General features: G+C 36.0%; 1 protein-coding gene across 3 annotated transcripts in view; it reads left to right on the top strand.

The window, feature by feature from the left end:
• The window catches only part of CRISPLD1 (cysteine rich secretory protein LCCL domain containing 1), a 51,139-nt gene extending 35,227 nt beyond the window's left edge, over positions 1-15,912 (top strand). For all 3 annotated transcript variants that reach the window (XM_086336427.1, XM_086336426.1, XM_086336425.1), the window contains 5 exons: positions 1,989-2,032; positions 2,128-2,200; positions 5,958-6,033; positions 11,396-11,526; positions 14,805-15,912. In XM_086336427.1, coding sequence (XP_086192553.1) covers positions 1,989-2,032; positions 2,128-2,200; positions 5,958-6,033; positions 11,396-11,526; positions 14,805-14,856 — 376 coding nt within the window. In that variant the 3' untranslated portion in view covers positions 14,857-15,912. The remainder of the gene's footprint in view (positions 1-1,988; positions 2,033-2,127; positions 2,201-5,957; positions 6,034-11,395; positions 11,527-14,804) is intronic.
• The last annotated feature ends 3,239 nt before the right edge of the window (positions 15,913-19,151 follow it).

The raw sequence follows: 19,151 nt of genomic DNA, 5'->3' as shown, positions 1-19,151 counted from the left end.
ATGGACCTTTGTTGGCCAAGTATTGTCTCTGCTTTTCAATATGTTATCTAGGTTGGTCATAACTTTCCTTCCAAGGAGTAAGCGTCTTTTAATTTCATGGCTGCAGTCACCATCTGTAGTGATTTTGGAGCCCAAAATCTGACACTGTTTCCACTGTTTCCCCATCTATTTCCCATAAAGTGGTGGGACCGGATGCCATGATCTTCGTTTTTTGAATGTTGAGCTTTAAGCCAACTTTTTCACTCTCCACTTTCACTTTCATCAAGAGGCTTTTTAGTTCCTCTTCACTTTCTGCCATAAGTGTGGTGTCATCTGCATATTGTGTCATTAAGAATGTATAAATTTATAGTTTTTCCTATTGTGAAACAATACATATTTCACCTGTGACAGAAAATGCCCAAGAAGACTAATTGATTCGCATATTCTTCCTTTCTTGTTTAAAGACATTTATTTTATGCAACACTGACTTTGCCAATAAGATAAATTAAGTACTAGATAAAAGAGCATTTTGAAAAGTCTCTAAATATGTAATGTATCATGTCACCTTTCTTCTCCTTAAAATGTAATTTGACTCAGCATAAAATAATTCCCTGGTGACTTCCCTGGTGACTCAATGGTAAAGAATCTGCCTGCCAGTGCTGGAGACATGGGTTCTATCCTTGGGTCAGGAAGGTCCCTTGGAGAAGGACAATGACAACCCACTCCAGTATTCTTGCCTAGGAAATCCCATGGACAGAGGAACTTGGTGGGCACTATAAGCCATGGAGTCACAAAGAGTTGAACACGATTTAATGACTGAACAACAACAAAAGCATTGATTAACTTTTGAAATGTTTGTCACATTAAACATAGTAAATATATTATTCTAAAACAAAATATTTTCATATGGTCTCTGTAGAAAATAGAAAAATATAGACTTTTGAAATGTAGGCTTTGTAGTTTGTCCTGTGTAAAATGATAAACAATATTGAATCTCATTTTGGGATGCCTTTTCTTAGGAAATATGACATAGTCGCCCTTTTTTTGTAACTCTACAATTGCAAAAAACTCCACAGTAGGGAATTCACAATGATTAGAAAGAATTTTTTTATATTAAAGATCCTTAAAAACTGGTGGGATGATGTGGTATATATACAGTTTTGTTCAAAGGCTTGATGTGTGTTTTTCAGACATTAGCAATTATTCTCTTAAGTAACAGTTTTATAGAAACACTTATTTATTAACTTATTCACTCAACAGATATTTATTAATTACCATCAATAAGTAATCAGTGTTAAGTATTCACTTTAGGAAGGCAAACACTGGGTGTTGCATTAAAGAACATTTATCCTATTATTTACTTTTTTTCTTTTAAGTTGTTTTTTATTATTTATTTTAGAAACTCTCTTGAAATTTGTAGAGTGTGTCAAAGTACCATCGCAAATAAGCATTACCTTTTGCAATAGATGTTTTTCTGAAAATCTGGTATAGATAAACCAATTAAAAATTTCATATATAATGGTATGCGTTTTCTTTTATTCATGCTTTAATAATGCATATAAGGAGTACTAGAGGGAACAAAAAATGAATAATGCACAGTCCTTTAAGGTACTTATTATTTAGCAGTCTTTTTACAGTGCCTAGTATTGACTTTTTCAAAAGAATAAATTGGTTCTGTGATGACAGAGCATGAGTATATTGAAAATTTTAATTTTAATAAGAAACAAATATATAGATACAAATGTGTATTGTTTCATGCTGTTACCTATAAGTTTTTGAGATTGATAATGAAAAGAAGTCATTCTCTGATATCAAGAATGGTATCGACAAGGTCATATGGGTTTGGCATAAAATAGACGATTAATTCTAATACTACTTCTTATCTAGATATTTAAATAAAATGTTTAAGATGAAATCAAATTTCACAGACTTAAAAAATGTAAGAATTTATGTTGATGTCAATGCATGTAAGATGTTGATGATTGAAATTTTTATATTTTTATCTTTAGCAAATATCAGTCTGCCAATTCCTTCACAGTCTCTAAAGTAACAGGTTAGCACTGTTTTTTCATCTTATTTTCTTATCACTCTGTTGCATATTATTGTTTCTAAAGGATTCACTTATTTTTTTGTGTTTGAATACTTCAGTTCAGGCTGTCACTTGTGAAACAACTGTGGAACAGCTCTGTCCTTTCCATAAGCCTGCTTCGCATTGCCCGAGGTACTGTGTTTTAGATTTTCTTCATTTTTAACCAGTGAATGGGGGACTTTTACCCTGGACAGCTGCTTTTGCCTGAGATCCTGGTGTCTCTAGGACTCAAGGGTGTTTGGTCTTGAACTGCTAGCAGTAGGAGCAATGGACACCACACACTGCATGCACTCCAAGCATTCTTAGTGTCCTTTCTCCAAAAAATGTAGGTTTTTGAAATTTTTTTTGTCTTTGTCTCTATGAAAAATATTTTGTTTTCACATTGGAAAAAAAAGACCCATATATTCATTCCAACAGCTTTACGGAGGCTTGGCCACCCAGTGAGTGACAAGTTACACACATCAGTCACTTGTCAGGTCATTGCATGACTCTTTCACAGATCCAGATCACATCAGGGCCAAACATCTTTCCTTAAGATTAGATGTAAAAGGAGGTACTGTTGAAATGTGTCAGCATTTTTATTCAAGCTTAATGGAAGTTGTAGTCAAAGGAAAGAAATACTAGATCACTGTCTACATTCTTGCAAGTGTATATAATAACAAGGTGTTAAAACCGGAGATTGGAACACGAACAAGCAAAAAGCTCCTACATTCTTGCTTTGAACTGAACTTACCTAAGTAGAAACTAACTCAGTTTGAACTGTGTTTGACCTCGGTCTTCCACAAACCAAGTGCTAAGTATGGTCAAGGCGGAGCCTGCACAGCCTGGTCCTAAGGGCAGAGCAGGTGGTTTTGCCCCTGTAGGGTGGGCAGGGAATGCCCAACAGGTCTCAAATACAAAAACAATTTTGTTGTCAGTGGGGATACCCTTCCTCCAAAAGAAGGCATCTTTTATTAAAATCAACCCTTTAATTCAGTTATAAAAACTCAGATTCACATATTACTTATATTTAGATGGCTCTGGTTTAGATGCTACAGGAAGTATATACACTCTGGAGTCATACAGACTTTAGGAACATGAAATTTAAATAAGAATTGTAGCCATTTATTAAAAACTGCCTTGCAGAAGACCTGCTTTAATTGGTAAAGATAGTTGCAATTGAAATACTTTTTACAATACTTTTAGGAAAATAATTGATACTTTCATCAAATAATGATTTTCATAGGGTCATTTTGCTGAGCCTTGGAGGAGGGCATGGCAACCCACGATAGTATTCTTGCCTGGAGAATCCTATGGACAGAGGAGCATAGCGGGCTTCAGTCCATGAGGTTGCAAAGAGTTGGGCATGACTGAGCGCATGTGCATGTATTTTGTTGAGACTCTGATTTACTATGTAGAATGAATTATGTTTTTTTTTTCCAGTCTTAGCTCTGATTTTCTTTTAGTTTATGTGTGTGTGTGTGAATGAATTCTGAAGAGCCAATCAATTTTAAAAAGTGCCACTTGAAAGTTTCTTAATTTCTGGGAGTGGATTTTTTTTAATGTCATGTGACTGATTGAACACTGATAATTGAACTCTATGTTTAAATCAAAAACCTTTTGGAAACTTTGAAAAAATGAGCTAAGGTATTAGTAAGTGAGTAGGATATCTGGAGAAAGAACATTCCATATAGAGGGAAAGATAAGCACAATGACCCAGAAGATAAGATTATTCCATATGTTTGAAGAATAACCATTAGGCCAGTGTGACTGGAGCTGGGTGAGAAAGTGGAAGGAGGGGTAGGATATAAAGTCAGAGAGGTAATGAGAAGACAATATTCAGGGCTTATTGGTCATTGTAAGGATATTGTCCTTTATTCTGAATCAGATGGAAAGCCACTAGAATATTTGAAGCAGAGAAATGATATGATTGGACTTGTATTCTTCAGTATAAGTGTGTGGGGAAAGTAGATTGGAAGGGGCAAGATTGGAAGCAGAGAGAGCATAGGAGAGCTTATTGTAGTGAGCTGGGTGTCAGATGATAGAGTCCAGAGTCACAGTGATCATGGTACTTCAGGATGCTCAGAGTTTATTTCAATGTACACCCAATAGAAATTGCTGGTGGGTTGAATATAAGGTTGAGGTAAGGAGGGAGATTAAGCCTAGAATAAAGGTTTTGGCTTGTGCAACCAAATAATGGAGTTGACATTTATTGTAGGAAGCCTAAAGAAGGAAGATTTGGGGGACTGGAGGAGGAGATTAGGAATTTGGTTTCAAACATGCTGAATTTGAGATGTTTATTAGGCCTAAGTGGAGATAAAATCAACGTGGATGGTGACTGCAGCCACTAAATTAAAAGATGCTTGCTCCTTGGAAGAACAGTTATGTCAAGCCTAGACAGTATTTTAAAAAGCAGAGACATTACTTTGCCGGCAAAGGTCCATATTGTCAAAGCTATGGTTTTTCCAGTAGTCATGTATGGATGTGAGAGTTGGACCATAAGGAAGGTTGAGCACTGAAGAATGGATGCTTTCAAACTGTGGGGCTGGAGAAGACTCTTGACAGTCCCTTGGACAGCAAGGAGATTAAACCAGTCAATCCTAAAGGAAATCAACCCTGAATATTCTTTGGAAGAACCGATGCTGAAGCTGAAGCTCCATATTTGGGCCACCTGATGTGAAGAGCTGACTCATTGGAAAAGGCCCTGGTGCTGGGAAAAATTGAAAGCAGGAGGAAAAGGGGGCAACAAAGGATGAGATGGTTGGATCACATCACCGACTCAATGGACATGAGTTTGAGGAAACTCAGAGAGATAGTGATGGACAGAGAAGCCTGGCATGTTGCAGTTCATGGGGTTGCAAAGAACTGGACATGACTTAGCAACTGAACAACAACAAAAACAAGTGGAGATATTGAATAAACAACAGGATATATAAATACAGATTTAGAATTAAGAGATAAGATCCCAACTAGAGATGTAAATTTGGAAATCAGCAGTTTATAGATGACAGTGAAATTGTCATGAAAAGCATGAAACTGGATGAGATACCAAAGATAGGATCATAGAGAAAAGAAACTATGAGATATATGTGGCAGACAGTGGTTCAGTTTTTCCAAGTTATATATTTGTTAATTTCTGCACCCACATTAGTTACCAAATTTCTAGATGCTAAGAGAACAGTACTTCCTGATGTATCTTTCTGCTTTGAAGTCACAAATTAGAAAGCTTTCTGGCTAAATTTCTTTTGAAAGAAAGTGAGGGAAAAAAAGAAACACATTTGTGCCAAAAGCTGGGGTGGATAAGTAAGTAGAAGCAGTTGTGTCTGCTGCCTGGCTTCTACAATTGACCTATTTCAGAAGAAAAAAACTATTCAGCTATAAAAAAGAATAAAAATTTGCCGTTTGCAACTACATGGATGGACTCTGAGGGCATTATGCTAAGTTTAATAAGTCATACAGAGAAGGACAAATACAGTATGATATCACTTATATGTGAAATCTAAAAAATACAGTAAAGTAGTGAATATGGCAAAAAAAGAAAACGACTCATAGATACAGAGAAGAAACTAGTGGCTACCAATGGGGAGAGGGAAGTGGGTGAGTAATACAGAGGCAGGGCATTAAAAGGCACAAACTATTATGTATGAAATGAACTACAAGGATGTATTGTATAACACAGTGAATATAACCAATATTTTGTAGTAACTATAAATGGATATAACCTATAAGAATTCTGTATCACCCTATTCTATACCCTATAACATACTTTATACACCATCGATACTTCAGTAAAAAGATGAGTACGGTTTAGAATTCTGAGCTCTTATGTATGGATATCTATGGTTTTACTACTAAGAAAGACTAAAATAACTAGCTACTTAGTATTTGTAAATATGTCTTTATTTTTCAGAGTATACTGTCCTCGTAACTGTATGCAGGCAAATCCACATTATGCTCGTGTAATTGGAACTCGAATTTATTCTGATGTAAGTATCCTAATTTATGTAGGTCTTGGTATTTATATATCTGGGCTTCCCAGGTGGCACAGTGGTGAAGAATCCACCTGCCAATGCAGGAGACACAGTTTTGATCCCTCGGTCGGGAAGATCCCCTAGAGTAGGAAATGGCAAGAATATTATTCTTGCCTAGAAAATTCCATGGACAGAGGAGCCTGGCAAGCTACAGTCCATGGGGTTGCAAAGAGTCAGACAGGAGTAAGCCTGCAAGCACTAATTTATCTATCCATCCAAATATACTCACATATATATTTAAATGTATATATTTTCATTTGTATACAAAAAAAAAGAACAGACTCTTGTGTTGATATACATATTCTCAAAAGAGTCAGTCATGAATAGCAGTGAAAATAAATATCCATATGCAAATATGCGTGCATAATTTATGTTGACTAAATTTTTTTTGCATATTGTATTCTATATCAGACACTAAAATAGCTTGGATGCATCCTTGAGAAGAATAAAGCATTTTGCTTTTCTTTAATCTTCCTTTGCCTTTTTGATTTTTGAAGTATAAACTGGATAGTTAAGAGTTTGTCAAATTTATAAACAGTTTCTCCACTGCCAAATGGGTATTTAAAAAGTAGCATAGTATCAAAAACAGGTAATCGTTAAAAGACACACAAAAGCAAACCAGTTGATGGTGTATTGTAATGGATGCCAGCACTGGGGCGGACCAGGAGGAGTAGCTGTCATGGCTTCAGTGTGGATAAATGGTGCTTTCCAATCCAGGTTTCAGGTGAGTTGGTAAAGAGGAGTAGTGCACATTCTAGGTGGGGCGGAAGACTTCTCCAGAGACATGGAGGTGAGAGCAAGAGAGCTGAAAGTGGGCATGGCACATTTACCTGGGAAATCCCATGGACAGAAGAACCTGGTAGACGGCAGTACATGGGTTCCAAGAGAGTTGGATACGAATTAGCAACTGAACAACAGCAACAAAGCCTGTCTTATTTACAGCTTGGCACACATCAAATTGTGTGGGCATGGCAAAATCTCAAATGGTCATAGCAGGTTTGCTTATATTTGAGCTGGTGAGAATTAGAACTAAAAGTAGCTACAGCCAGTTTAGTGTGAGGGATGAAGGGAGAGAGCCAGCTTTTGAAGCATGTAATTGGAGAATCTGAATATTAATCCATGCTGATAAGTTTAGATTTTAGGTGGCAGATGGGTTGGGAAGATCCCCTGGAGAAGGGAAAGGCTACCCACTTCAGTATTCTGGCCTGGAGAATTCCATGGATGACGGTCCATAGGGTCGCAAAGAGTCGGACACGACTGAGTGACTTTCACTTTCACCAATATCTCATTCAAAGAGTTACAAAAACAAATTTAAGAAGTATATTCTTGATGCACTTATTCAATAGAATACTGTGGGAATATGATTGGAAAAAGAGGCCTGAAATGTGTGTATTACACCTGTATTTCCCTTGGTGAATTTATTTATGTTCAGGTTGGTTGGTTTGTTTTTCCCTAGTTCACCTTTATCCCTGAAATTATTCTCCAAATCTAAGTCTCTCTCCAGCTCCGAGTTTGCAGTCATCTTAGTAGTAGTAGTGAAAGTCGCTCAGTCATTTCCCACTCTTTGCAATCCCATGGAGTAACCCACTAGGCAACTCTGTCCATGGGGTTCTCTAGGCAAGAATACTGGAGTGGGTTGCCATTCCCTTCTCCAGGGGATCTTCCTGACCCAGGGATCGAATTCTGGTCTCTTGCATTGTGGGCAGATTCTTTACCATCTGAGCCACCAGGGAAGAATTGCAGTCTTCTTATCTGCAACTTAAATCCTGCTGGTGTCTTAATTCAGTGGTCCTCACTGTTTGTGCTTAGATTCTTGTTTCTGTTTGTAAACATCCTTTCTCTGATTTTTCTGTCAAAATCATGGTCATGGTCATTCTTTACATCCTAAATTACTGCCACTTTCTCTGTAAAGAAGCTAAGTATAATGTTGCTTTTCTTTAACCCTATTAGTTTTGTTTTTTTCCTTTTTATTTAGCAATTAACAGGTTCTAATAGGTATTATAAAGTGGGTTGTCATTTCCTTCTCCAGGGATCTTCCCAACCCAGTGATCGAATCTGTGGCTCCTACTTCTTGCTTTAACAAAACTTAGAACATTCAGTGATTCAGCAAACACCTTGCACAGAAAAGTTTGTTAAAAAAATAATAGATATATGAATGGGCAAATATAAAACCATGAGACATTTCTAAAGAAATCATTGTTCCCAAATTATCCCTTTAAGTAAAAGAATTTAATTTTATTCATGTCTAGTGAAAATCTTTCAAAATATCCTATATGGTTTTATTCCTATAAGCCATCTCTTTGATAGAGTTAAGGGTTTGTTAGCTTGAGATTATTTTTATCTTATTTCAGTGAAATGGGGTAAAATATTGTGTATTATTATGCAGAGTAAGTTAGAAATATAAATATTTTATGTGTTAAGTACAGAATCAACCATTAATGAAATAATTTTCACACTCCCCCTGCAAAATACATTATCTCTTTAAAGATACAAGATATGGACAAATGAGAAACGATCTCCCAACTTCTTTCCCTTCCCCATCTTTTTCTCTCTCTCTCTCTTTCCATTTATAGAGTTACAACTTGTACACCCTCTTTCTTTGAGCTTTTATTTCTCATTTGTTAGAGGTGAAGTGAATTTCTGCATTCATTAAAAACGTTCCACTGATTTCACAGAGAAATTTTTTTCTTTTTGTGATATATTAGTTTTTATAAAGTGTGACCAGGAAAAGAAAATCTCCTCTGACCTTTGAACTCAAATTGGAATGCCTGCTGACTGCAGAGTTATGGGCAAAACAATAGTTTCAAACCATATTAAGTGCTTGGATTTAGTGAATGTTATATCTAAGCACTTTTATTGCCTTGGGAAAAATGCTGATAATACCCTTTTAACAGAACAGGATAAGTACTGAAATGTGTACAGAGTTACTTTTAATTCCATCTGTTATGAACCCTATTGGACATAAATATTAATTCAGTTAGGGACTTTAAATGGTGAATAAAATGATTCTTCAGAGTAAGGATTCAAGGTTTTAGATGTATGGTATTTTGTGATATAGCGAAAACACGAAAAGGATTAAACAGCTTGGCATTCGGTCTCTCTGATCTAATAAATACTGACTGATGCCGCAGAGTTCAGAGCACAGTAATAAAGCAAGGTCACGTAAGATGCACATGCCTATGTGAACTTAAAAAAGCACATTAAGTCACTCATATGTGCATAGAGATAAGAAAAGAGCACACCAGTGGGTTCAGAAAAGACCCTTGGGGCTATGGCATAGATTGCTTTATACTGAAACAGTTTAAGTGTTTCGTTTTTGTGGGATTTCCTCAGGATCTACTCAGCTATTGACAAATTTTGGTAGAACATTTGGATGAAAGCAGATATTAAAATCTACAGAAGACTTTATTTGGTCAAAAGAAAAACATTGACTTCTAGAATTAAGTTGTGTAAAAAATGGCAGTGTTTGTTGGGCCTGAAACAATTCTCTCCTTTATAGAAATTTCATTCAATTCTGATTATATAACTGGTAGAATGCGAATATAGAACTTTCCTGGTGCTTCATGTCAGAATGTTCAAAACAGTGATAGACCTTGCGCATCTACGTAGAAGCTGTGATTGTTACTTCATATTTTTCTTCTTGGGGTTGTTATTTTGGGCAGGTTTTCTCTGCATAGATTTTATTGTCTAATAGGAAAAGCCACCCCACTTTTAATACATGCTTATATGTTGGAAAAGGGACTGTAGAGATATCCATAACTATGTGTGAGTTGTTTAAAGTCAAAACTGAATATAAATGGGGTGCAGATAATCCAGCCTGGGAACATTTGGTCAGTGACTGGAATGGGGACTAGCAAAGACTCAATTTTTTAAAAATATTTATTGATTGATTTGGCGATGTCAGTTCCTAGTTGTGGCACGTGGGACCCCTCTCTGCAGTACACAGATTCTCTAGTTGTGACGTGGAGTCTAGTTGTGGGGCATAGGTTTAGTTGCCTGTGACATGTAGGATCTTAGCTCCTAGACTAGGGATAGAATCTGTGTCCCCCAACACTGCAAGGTGGATTCTTAAACACTGGACCACCAGAGAAGTCCCAAAGGCTAAAATTTAAGAATAATAAATAGGCCCTTGAAGAGATAAAAGGAGCTAATTTGTATTTTATTGCTTGGACAATAGTGTTAAAGTTTGCTGTTTGGATGGTTAGCTGGTGAAGGGATCTTATCCATGCAGTCACCCTAAAGATTGGCCTTCAGATCTCCACTTGCTCAGCATTGGCTTTTCTTTATTTTCTGCTTTAACCTGAAATAATTTTGTTGATATCTGAATTGCTTTCAATAGGACATTTGCTTTAAACCACAAGATATCTCCAAGTGGATTTGTTGTTGTTCAGTCACTAAGTTGTGTCCGACTCCTTGTGACCCCATGGACTGTAGCACACCAGGCTCCCCTGTCCTTCATTACCTCCCGGAGTTTGCTTAGATTCATGTCCAGTGAGTTGGTGATGCCATCCAGCAATCTCGTCCTCTGTCACCCCCTTCTCTTGCCTTCAATCTTTCCCAGCATCAGGGTCTTTTCCAGTGAGTCGGCTCTTCAAATTCAGGTGTGTGAAGTATTGGAGCTTCAGCTTCAGCATCAGCCCTTCCAATGAATCTTCAGGGTTGATTTCCAAATCTACCTGGATTGTCAGAGTACAAAATACCTTCCTTTTGCCCACCCGCAACCAAAACAAACAAACAAAACCCCAAACCCACAACTTAGCTTCAAATAAGTTTTAAAGAAATGCGGATTCATTTCGATATATGGCAGAACCAATACAATATTGTAAGTTTAAAAATAAAATAAAAAAAGAAATGAGACTCTAAATATTTATATATGGGTCAAGAAATAAATCACACTGTTTACAAAAATACACAAACCAAGTCTTAGATCAAAATTGGCTTTAACTTTGTGAATTTGAATGAGCTTCCCTGGTGCCTCAAGATGTTAAAGGATCTGCCTGGTGTGCTGGAAAACCTGGGTTCAATTCCTGGGTCAGGAAAAACCCCTGGAGAAGGGAATGGCTACCCACTCCATGGGTAGGACAGAGGAGCCTGGTGGGCTACAGTTCATGGGGTCACAAAGAGTCGGACACGACTCATCGACTAACACTTTGTGACTTTTGAAAGATTCCTTTATGCACAAAACATCATCTTGTAGTTGCTTACTGGGAATCTGTAGAGAGATGGATGTCAGTGACCTTGTGTCCAATTGAAGAGAAGACTGGACAAATTCAGCAAGCATTTGCTAATGATGGTGGTTTTTTCCTTGCTTCCTCAGCTGTCCAGTATCTGCAGAGCCGCTATACACGCTGGCGTGGTTCAGAATCAGGGGGGTTATGTTGATGTGATGCCTGTGGACAAAAGAAAGACTTACACTGCTTCTTTTCAGAATGGAATCTTCTCAGAAAGGTAAATTAATATATGTGTACATATATATTTATTTAATATGTATTTTTTTATATATCATCTCTCCCTTTATGCTGGCTTTACAGCCAACCTGCATGGCTTTGAGGTTTCGTGACTAAGCCAGTGTGCTTCCTTTGCAGGCTGTAGAATAGTGGGTCTTCCAGGGATGGGAGGAGTCGTAGTACCAGAGGTGCCTGTCTCCTGCAGGCTTATAAAAATCAACATGAAAATCGGATTACGAGTCAGAACCATTCTTTTGTTAACTGATCTTATAAAAAGGAAATTTCTTTCATCCTCTTTCGGATTTTCTAGATTAGTATTTATATGTAATTCTTTCTAGGTGAGCAAGGCACTGAATATTTCTCTAATCCAGTTATCTGACAAAGTATTTGACAAAAACAATGAGTCCAATTTTCTCTGGAACCAAATTCTCTGTTTGCTTGGAAGTCGGATGCCTAGCATGGTATAAATGAACCCTTTCAGGTTATCTTATATTTGGCTCGTTAGTATTACATATTTCAGTGGTTTGAGAAAAATGCATGTAACTTACTTTATCAAGTAATAATAAAAGTTAAGAGAAAAAAACAAAAACCCTGTAGTAATTTTTCAAATCATTGGTACTTATGGAAGTAGAATTAAGTCTGTGCATTTTGTGTAGATACAGGAAAATTCCTGACTTTTAAACATTTACTGAGTTCTTCAAGGGTTTGTTTGCACATATGGTAAAGTTTTTCTAAAGAACACCAAAGGATGCGCCATGCAGGTTATCTGGATTGCCTTCACATAAGCATCTGGGTGCCATTCTTCATCAAATGACAACTTTGTATTTAGCATCTAGTTTCCAATGAGACTGTATCATCAAGAGGCTATTGTTAAGAAGTTGACTTCTCAACAACCTGGCTTATCTGGCTGGCCCTAGAGCACTAACTTACTGTTTCTTAAATCTGAACAAAATTGAAATTGTATTGCCATCGTACTTACTAATATATTTAACATTTATGGTTTCAAGAGGAGAAGGCAATGGCACCCCACTCCAGTATTCTTGCCTGGAGAATCCCATGGATGGAGGAGCCTGGAAGGCTGCAGTCCACGGGGTCGCTGAGGGTCGGACACAACTGAGCAATTTCACTTTCACTTTTCACTTTCATGCATTGGAGAAGGAAATGGCAACCCACTCCAGTGTTATTGCCTGGAGAATCCCAGGGATGGGGTAGCCTGGTGGGCTGCCGTCTATGGGGTCACACAGAGTCGGACACAACTGAAGTGACTTAGCAGCAGTAGCATGGTTTCAAGAAAAAATTTCATGAGGAAATTTAATGGTCAAACATGGAATATCCTAAGAATTTCTTCAATAAAAGGTCAACAGGCTCATTCCCTACACCCTTCCCCCATCTGTCACCCTCTCTCTTTACTTTATATATCATATCATATAATACACACACACACACACATATATATATTTATTTATGTATATATATATATATGTTATATAAAGTACATTAGGGCTTCCCTGGTGGCTTAGATGGTAAAGCATATGCCTGCAATATGGGTGACCCAGGTTTGGGAAGATCCCCTGGAGAAGGGAATGGCCACCCACTCCAGTATTCTTGCCTGGAGAGTCTCATGGATAGAGGATCCTGGTGGGCTATAGTCCTTGAGGTCACAAAGAGTTGGACATGACTAAGTGACTTTCACTTCACTTCAAAGGAGATTGAGTTAAAGAGAATGATAATGCAGTTTTATATGCTAAATTGAGTAATGTGGTCTCATTTACCTATCATATTTTAAAATAAGATAGATGATATCCTAAGAAAACTGAGACTATTTTTGAACACCTACCATGAATTTTCAGATGCTGTTGGCCCTTTAAGTATATGAACTTGGCTCCACCAGTACCCTTATAAAGTTGGTTTTATAAACTCTGATTTACAGATATGTTAATTGAGGCTCAGAGAGGTTAAATGATATGCCCAAGGTCATATAACTAATCAGTCTCAGAAATCAGATTCAGCACTAGTTCTGTAAGTTCAGAAATAACACATTTTTCCAGTGTATCAGTGTGTACAAAGACACTTTCTAGGGTATTTTGTCAATTTGTTTCCTACAAATAAAAATGCCTTCCAATTAGCCATATGCTTGTATGCAAAACCTGCTGTGTGTGTGTGTTACTGTGTAATGTGGTATGTGCACACTTCTAACATTCTTTTCTTCATTTTAAAATTCTCCCCTTTTGTAGTACATGAATACATACATAAAATAAATTGCATTTTGTATCCCCATAGCATTTATTGTATTTATCTCTAAAAGCTTTTTTGTATTGTTTAGAAAATAAACTTTTGTGCAGAAGTATAGACTTCAAAAGTTTAAATTTGATTAGAATAAATGATGATTAATGGTTTAAATTTGAGGCATTTAAGCAAAACATACCCTGATTAATATTGTCAAAGAGCGTATAAATAATTTATTAAACAGTAAAAGGAATGATTCTGCATTGCTTTGAAGTTCTGTTTTAGAATATTTCTGAAAAGAGATTGAGTGATTTGTTTTTGTGTTCATGTTTCCATTTTGGTGAAGAAATACTTAGAACCTTCCAGACTTGACCATTAAATTTCCTAAGATTTGTTTTAAACCACATACGTTAAAAATATTAATAAGTATGCCAGCTACATAGGGCTTCCCAGGTGGCTCAGTGGTAAAGAATCTGCCTGCCTAATTCAGGAGACACAGGAAATGCAGGTTTGATCCCTGGGTCGGGAAGAACCCCAGGAGACCCACTCCAGTATTCTTGCCTGGGAAATCCCATGACAGAGGAGCCTGGCGGGCTATAGTCCATGGGGTCCCAAAGAGTCAAACACAACTGAGTGGCTGAACACCAACACCACAAACTTATAACCATGCCAGTCAGTTGTAAACCTGGATCTTTGTATTTCCCTAGTAGAATGGCATAAGAACTGCTTAACTCTACTTTATTGGAACTAAAGGTGGTAATGTATGAAAACATGACCTGGAATCTTTGAAGTTTAATATAAAGTACCAATATTACTTCTGTGCACCTTAAATTTCTTTAGTAAACTTGTAGCCAGCATATGATTTAAAGAATTATGTCATCCCCACTCAAGCTTTCCAAGAACTATAAACTATAGTAGTCTTGAGAAAGATGACCATCTGGATTCACAGAGCTGTTTTATTGACTGTCATAAGAAAGCATGATTTGTTTGAAGGATTATGCATGGAGATGACATCAATGTACTTTGTGTATTTTTTTTTTTTTTTTTTTGCAGCTTACAGAATCCTCCAGGAGGAAAGGCTTTCAGAGTATTTGCTGTTATGTGAAATGGAACAGTTGGAAGAGGATTGTAAAGACTGTTCCAAATACCATGTTTCTTAAGTTTGTATAAAACTGTAACATTACTGTACAGAAGATATCAGCTATTTTCAGTCCCCCAAAAGGGTCAAATGCATATAAATCTTGATAGACTACATCTGTAAAATAAAACATGGGACATTATTAGCTTTGGGAAAAATAATGAATATGTAATGGTTTTAGAAATCCTGTGTTAAATATTGCTATATTTTCTTAGCAGTTATTTCTACAGTATTACATAGTCATAATTATTCTACATTTCATATATTATGTTATATGGTGCTTTGTACATGCCACTAGTAACATGAAAATAAACATTGAATGTGAATGGTCCTCAGAAGATCACCTGGTGCATTTAAAAACAGTAATAAAAACAGTAACTCTAAGGATGAAAAAGACTTTATTTTCCCAGGTTCAGTGCTATGATTACCTACTTCACATAATATCAGATAATTTTCAATGAAATACCTGTATAGTTTTTCTCTTCTATTAAGTTTAGGTATATAGAATATTAAATCCTGATGTTGCACTTATTTTGTATAAAATAATTTCTTAATATCCAAGTGAATCTGTTAAACTGTTTGATTCCTTGGGAATGACCTTAATAGTAAATGGAATTATGTCAGAGTAGTGGTACGAAATCATTTCTAGTGACCCTATAATAGATTAGGATTAAGCATGGGCAACCAGAGCCTTCTATGTATTGTTCAAACTGAGGTCACACATTTATAGTGTTATCCTGGCAAATACTCCTGCAGGCCAGGAAGTATAATAGCAAAAAATTTAACAAAGATGAACTAATGTATTGTATCACCATTGCCACTGATTTTCTTACTGGCAAATGGCCTTGTGTATAAATGTTGCCATATTATTGTATCTGTAATGGTGATATATTTGTTTGTATGGAAAATGTATTGTGCTTTAAGACTAAAAAACTGTAAAATGTTAATTTTGGTAATTGTTTTTCTGCTGGTGAATCTACTCTTTCCCTGTAAACATATTAAAATTAATCATGTTTCAAAGTATTTTCTTTAGTCCATTTTGTATCCTTATTTTGATTTAGAAATTATCTTCAGTTGGCAAAATTATGTGAATCTTTTAAATAACATTAATCTAAGCAACACCCCTCATACCAGCTGTCCTCAAAGTCACTGTGATTATTTAGGTATTTGTGAAAGAGAAGATAGACGATCGTATATCATATATTTAGAAGCATTATATCATGGGAAAATTTTGGAAAAAAAATATAAGGGTTGTAAGTCAAAAGGAAAGACTTCAAAAGATACAAAGTGTTTACAAAAAATTGACAACAAATACTTCAAATATTTTTAGAAAGGAAATGAGTAGGCATTTAGGAACAGATAAAAGAGAGATAAATTACATGCTGGGATCAGAGAAAGCAAGAGAGCTGGACAATACCAAAAATGGAAAGAAAAGAAGGGCTCATATAAATAGCTGCTGAAGAGCGAATGATGAAGAAACTAACATCATGATCAGTTTTCAAATATTGGCTGTGAATTGGTTCAAAATATAGGGAATCAAGAAGTATCCATTTATTAAGATTTTTAAAGCAAATTGTATAGGATCATCTTTTATCTGAAAGACACATACACCTTCTTAAATACTGTGATTAAAATGTAAACTTCAGTCAGATTCAGCTTCTGTTCCTCACTCCTTCCCCCAAGCAGGGACACTGCATCAATTCTGTCAGTGTAAAAATTGTTATATTTGACTCTGGTTTAGCTACTCATCATCAGTTTTCTGTACCATTGCAGTATTTCCACGAGGAGCCTTTTCATTTGGTTCCTCTCCATTCTTTTTCAGTACATCATTAATTTTTTACTGTAACTTCTCTCTTCCATAGACTCCATTATTTAAGAAAACCAAATCATCTTATTGAAGCATTTAATCCCCTTCATAGTCTTGCTGCCTATCTGTGCTCTTCTACACAGGGTGTGGCCTGGAGTAAGTTATACCCCTTTTTATGCTTCAATATCAGCTTCCCTGATAGCTCAGTTGGTAAAGAATCCACCTGCAATGCAGGAGGTCCCAGTTCAATTCCTGGGTCAGGAAGATATGCTGGAGAAGGGACAGGCTACCCACTCCTGGATTCTTGTGTAGAGAATTACGTGGACTGTATAGTCCATGGGGTCGCAAAGAATAACACATGACTGAGTGACTTTCACTTCACTTTCATGCTTCAATTACCTCACTTGAAAAATGGGACAAATAATACCTCATAAGGATTGCTCTAAGAATTAATTGAGATATCATGTACAACCTACTTAAAAACATTAAACAATATGTGGTCAATATGTTAGTTGACTAACATATGTTAACAATAAGTTAGTTTTTATCACTAGTATTTTTCTAATAGTATTTGTTGTTATTTAGCTTGGGGAAACTATGCATCTGTCATAATATAGTACTGATCCTTCAGCACTTAACTAAATGTGAAATACTCCAGGAATTTTTCTGGAGTCTTGGTAAGGATAAAATGATGCTCTCTAATAGGACTTTTTAATTTGACCATATTAATTTTAAAATTTTGCCTTATATTTAGTTCTTTAAATTTTAGGATAATTTCCTTGAAAATGGTGATACTCTTAACCTGTCTCTCTACTCCAGAAACAGTATATATCCTCTATAAACAGTCAGTATTATTGAATAAATATTTTAACAATTCCAAATTTAATTCTTGATGATGTAAGTAGACATTGTGCATGTTAGCTGAGCAGCAGATAAAATATTAAAGCTAATTAAAATAGTTTATTGATAAAACATTCTAAATGTGGACTTAAAACAGAGGTAATGCTTATGGTAGTATTAACATCTTTATTTTAGCTTTCAAAATTTACCAGACCACATGTTAACTATTACTTTAATATTCTTCATCTGATAAAAAACATTCGTGCATTTCAAGTGGAATAAAGTAGTCAAATTTTTTTTTCTCTCCTAAATATGTTGACAAATTATATGTTTTATGTTTTTCTATTTCACTATTGTAATTTGAAGTCTTGACTTTAGCATTTCTACAATGTTCTTAGAAGAAATATAAACTCTTTTGAAGAACATGGTGAACTAAGCAAAAAAACACATCTATAATTTTTACAAATATACCAACTTCTTATTTGGGGTTTCAGCTAATTTATTGAGCACAGAATTACACTGTATATGTTGATTTAAAACCCTTATCTGATGAGGTATTTCATCCCTGGCACCATAATATTTAGGAGCTGAAGAAATAGTTTAGTGAAATTATCTGAACCTCCTTCACATTTCACTGGAATTAAAGGCTAAATTATATGCTTGAGATTTTTAAAAGACAAACTTTTTAGAAATCTATTTTGCTTAGCAGTTAGATATTCTCTTTTCTTCTTATTCTCCAATCCCTGCCATAGTCTGCAAAATACTCAGAGTGTAAAACAATGCTGATAAGCAAATATCTTTGTACTAGATCATTTGTGAAAACTAATTTTTCAACAATTGCTGAAAATATATTCTAATTGAAACTCTAATTGTCAACTGTATTTATGACTACACTGATGAAGATGAAAACAGAGGGCCTACCCAAGACAGCATCTAATAAGCTCACTTTTAGAAAGAGAAATGCATGTAAGATGAAATAGAAATCAGAAATAAATATTTAAAACTGTATGGGTTGATGTAAAATAACTTTAAAAATGTTAAGTCCCAGCCTGTCTGAGGTCTTTTGTGGTTGTTCAGTTGCTGAGTTGTGTCTGACTCTGCAACTCAATGGACTGCAGCATGCCAGGCTCCTCTGACTTCCACTATCTCCCAGAGCTTGCTCAAATTCATGTCCACTGATGCTATCTAATCATCTCACTCTCTGCCACCCCCTTCTCCAGCCTTCAATCTTTCCCAGCATCAGAATCTTTTCCAATGAGTTAATTCTCCGCATCAGGTGGCCAAAGTATTGGAGATTCAGCTTCAGCATCAGTCCTTCCATTCAGGGTTAATTTCCTTTAGGATTGATTGGTTTGATCTTGCTGTCCAAGGGACTCTGAAGAGTCTTCTCCAGCACCACAGTTTGAAAGCATCAATTCTTCAGGGCTCAACCTTCTTTATGTCCAGCGCTCACATCCATACATGACTACTGGAAAAACCATAGCTTTTACTATAAAGACCTTTGTCAGCAAAGTGATGTCTCTGCTTTTTAATATGCTGTCTAGGTTTGTCATAGCTTTTCTTCCAAGTAGCAAACATCTTGTAATTTCATGGCTAGGGTCACTTATGCTAAAAC

This window comes from Bos grunniens, chromosome 14 (assembly GCF_055505025.1).
Source record: "Bos grunniens cultivar Pamir isolate PY7600 chromosome 14, Bosgru_T2T1.0, whole genome shotgun sequence".
Taxonomy (NCBI): Eukaryota; Metazoa; Chordata; class Mammalia; order Artiodactyla; family Bovidae; genus Bos; species Bos grunniens.
Note: the sequence above shows the minus strand (reverse complement) of the source record. Positions and strands in the feature narration are given on the sequence as shown.